Source organism: Chelmon rostratus, chromosome 10, assembly GCF_017976325.1.
Source record: "Chelmon rostratus isolate fCheRos1 chromosome 10, fCheRos1.pri, whole genome shotgun sequence".
NCBI lineage: Eukaryota > Metazoa > Chordata > Actinopteri > Chaetodontiformes > Chaetodontidae > Chelmon > Chelmon rostratus.
In genome coordinates this window covers 14,235,356-14,238,910 of record NC_055667.1, presented here as the reverse complement: position 1 = coordinate 14,238,910, position 3,555 = coordinate 14,235,356, and the positions used below count along the sequence as shown (strand labels likewise).

General features: G+C 47.1%; 1 protein-coding gene across 1 annotated transcript; it reads right to left on the bottom strand.

Moving 5' to 3' along the window:
• Window positions 1-1,778: 1,778 nt before the first annotated feature.
• Window positions 1,779-3,202, bottom strand: sp5l (Sp5 transcription factor-like). The gene is made up of 2 exons (XM_041945422.1): window positions 3,149-3,202; window positions 1,779-2,816 (listed from the first exon to the last, which is right to left on the bottom strand). The coding sequence occupies exons 1-2, from the start codon at window positions 3,200-3,202 to the stop codon at window positions 1,779-1,781; spliced, it is 1,092 nt and encodes a 363-aa protein (XP_041801356.1).
• Between the last annotated feature and the right edge of the window lie 353 nt (window positions 3,203-3,555).

Below are 3,555 nucleotides of genomic sequence, written 5' to 3'. Positions count from 1 at the left end.
CGGAGTGTTTCTCTGCATGATCCCTCTTCATTTTTGTGAGTAACATAACTCTGACTACTTTTAACGTCTACAAACACTTTTCCTGTGAAATTTAAGATACTGTAAGCGCTTCGTAATTTTTTTGGAAGATTAATCCTTACGTATTCTCACACTGTGCTCACTCCTTCATTTGACTAATGGTGCTGCTTAAGTACTGCTTTAGCTATAGATCCCTCAGAGGTCATCAGACTCCTCTTTTGGGATCCCCCGATAAAGACAAAGGCAGAGCGCTTTGCTTGCTTCGGCATCCCCCTTGGAGAAAGTTCAAACAGGATTAAAAACAAAGAGAAGAAACCCCTGGATGAGCAGACATCTGGTTGGCTGGCCTCTGAATAAAGCCCCATTCTGAGCTGTAAAGCAGGCCCGATCGTAACACGGCTGTGATATATGGAGGCTGGGGATGGGGGGGGGTATTAACTTTCACAAGGGTGCAAAATCAAAGGGAGTTCCTGTCACCACTGAGGGGGTCTCAACAACAGGGGTCCCATTCACAGGGAATTCCTCTCCAGTGCCCTCTGTTGCATCTGTTGACTCAATCTTCTCCACTGAGAGAAAAGAAAACACTCATTAAAAGCCACATGACTGTGAACTTGATTGCAGCAGGCGAGACAAACAGCCCCATCAATGGATTGAGTATTTACTTTGAGGTGTGAAAATCTTTGAACAGCCCACCATGTTAGGGCTTCTTTAGGAGCTGCTTCCTTCACACCAGCAGCCCAACGAGCAGCATTTGTATTCCGAATGCAATTGAATTATCATTTAAATAAAATGTTAGATCTTTAAGAGCTCCAGGGGCATCAGAGATTCACACATTTACTGAATGAGCTAAGAAGGCATAAGCCATTGATTCTCACTGTCAGTCACACATATTTACTTCACAATCAGTCATCAAGATGCAAGAAAATTACTTAATAAGAAACAGTGAAATTGTTTCAGCAAGGACAATGTTTATTCAAATTTACATGCGGCCATAACCCCAATAGAATTGTTCATGATATATACACATAATTTACAAAGCACTTAAAAATGTGAAATGTTTGCTAATCTGGAGCAATGGTGCTTGACACTACTGCTTAAAGAGCAGACGAGATGAATCTGTAGATCAAAGACGCACATTTCAAAAAAGGATCCCTACCTTGAGGCAGGCAAATTAGGAAGTGTTTTGGAGTAAAAATCGAATTATCCACAGCAACACAAGCATTTTCCTATTCTGAACTTGTATTAGAGAGGAGAGACGATCCGTTTAGCCGTACTGAGGCATACATCTATCTTGAACATGATGATATGGACAACGTGTTAAGGTAAACCTTGTGGAATTTTGCTCATGTCTGCCCCGTCCTTCACACGGATAGAATATTTACAAAATTAACTCTGAGAAAATTCAGATTTTCACATCGGTTGAAAATTAAACAAATCTTAAATTATCAAGGTGGTCAGTTTTGTTTTAGGTGAATCTGTCTTGAAAAGCACACTGAATGCAGTAAAAACTCACATTGTCACTGAAAAAGGCCTCAAGTATTCTTTAAAGGTGCCTTGCCCTCAAACAGCACACAATTACTTCGATCAAAAATGGCCTCTAAATATATCGTTATGGTACTACTTGAAGTCAGAAGCAGGACTTCGACAACAGGAGATGTTCGGGGAGCTTGATTCTTATCCTCTAGTGCAAACCTATGGCAGTAAGTGTACGTCACACAGTCATTGATTGATTATTATTTCTGAAGGATGGAAAACAGAGATTACTCTCTCTTGATGTTGGTGATCAGAGGGTCCGTGCTCTGTGAAGGCTGCCCAGACCGACTCTTCCTGGTTTGGTGGGTCTTGACATGTTTGGAGAGGTGGTCACTCCTCATGAACCTCTTGCCGCACTGCTGGCACCCAAAGCGCTTCTCCCCGGTGTGTGTGCGGAGGTGCCGCTGCAGCTCATCTGAACGGGTGAAGCTTTTACCGCAGAAGAGCCAGTTACAGATGAAGGGCCTCTCCCCGGCATGCCAACGCAGGTGCGCCTTCAGGTGAGAGGTCTTCTTGTACACTTTGCCACATTCTGGGATGTGGCAGATGTGCAGTCTCTTCTTTCCAAACTCTAAGCCGCCGCCATTGGCCTGACAGTTGGGGCACTTGCAGCGGCGGCAGCGGCGCGTGGAGCTCAGCAGGCCCTTGGAGGTGCCCTGGAGAAGGGCGGCTATTTGGGGCTGGTGGCCCAAAACCAGCTGTCTGCCGAGGGAGAAGGGGTGGTTGGATGGGGTGGCGTTGGTTTGGGGTAGGCTCCACCATTGCTGCCCGTCCTCCACATGGCCTCCAGGCAGGTGATGCCTGGCTGAGGAGTTCTGGAGGAAGCTGGGGAAGTTTTGTCCCACACTGTTGTGCTGAGGGTAATAGGAGCCGTTGGCCTGTGGCTGCGAGGACAGCACTTTAACAGGGGACAGTTCGAAGGAGTAGGAAGAGGGAGGTTCAGCCGGAGGAGTGAGAGGCAGCTCATGGTGGTGGTGATGATGCGGGTGATGGTGATGGTGACCCAGGCCAGACTGCATGTGTCCGGGGAACTGCACCTTGGGCACTGTGAAGGTCATCTGGTGTGTGCTAAGGGCCGTGCTGGGTGCCATGTCGTTGCTCCAGAGCTGAAACATTCCTGACGTGGAGCTGACGGTGCCCTCATAGGGGAACTGGGAGCCTTCTGAGCCCATAGAGCCTCCCACCTGCCAGGCCTGGCTACAGGTGGTGGCCAGGAAGGAGAGGGCGTTAGGTGCTCCCTCTGGAGAGGAGCTGGGCGTCCGGTCCTGTGTGGTGATACACAAACACAAGTTTTATTGCTTCATTCATGTAATCAATATTTTCTTTTAAATGACACCATAATAAAACGTTCAGAAACTGGAAAAATATATAATCTAAAGAATTTAAATGTATTGTTTTTTTTTTTTAAATTAAATATCATTTTTCCTGATAATTTTGCTGTCTCACTCGTCTCTGTAATCACAATACTTTTTTTCCTACGGATCGAGCACGTGAAGCATATCAATTCATTACGCGCAAGTTGCGGTTCTCAGGACCAGAAAAAAGCAATTCACAAATCCGCGTGCATTGCGTCAAAAGAGATGAGAACACAACAAACCTGTAAAAAGGTGTGCAAAAAGTTGTCAGTCCTTTGTATCGCCAGCGCAGCCATCTGTCCTCGCGCTCTCCACGCACCTGCAACACAAACTGCGCCGAGAGGCGACGACGCGCAAAGTCTCAACTACAGCTCTTAGCGCAGAGGGAAGCGATGCTCACATTCGCGTTTTGGGTGACTCAGGCACTCTGGCAGAATAGACCTGGAAATCCCGCGTCATTCAAACGTCCCTCAGTCCGCCAGGTGAATGTTTTCGAGACGCCAGCGGTCCAGATGATTTGGTGCGGAAGCCGCCGAGGACGCCCGTCTGAAGTTAGAGGCAGAGGGGCGCGCGGTAAATCCTTGCGATCATCTCAAAGGCGCTTGAGCTGCATCTTCTCTTTATAGAGAGAAAAGATCCTCTCAACGGG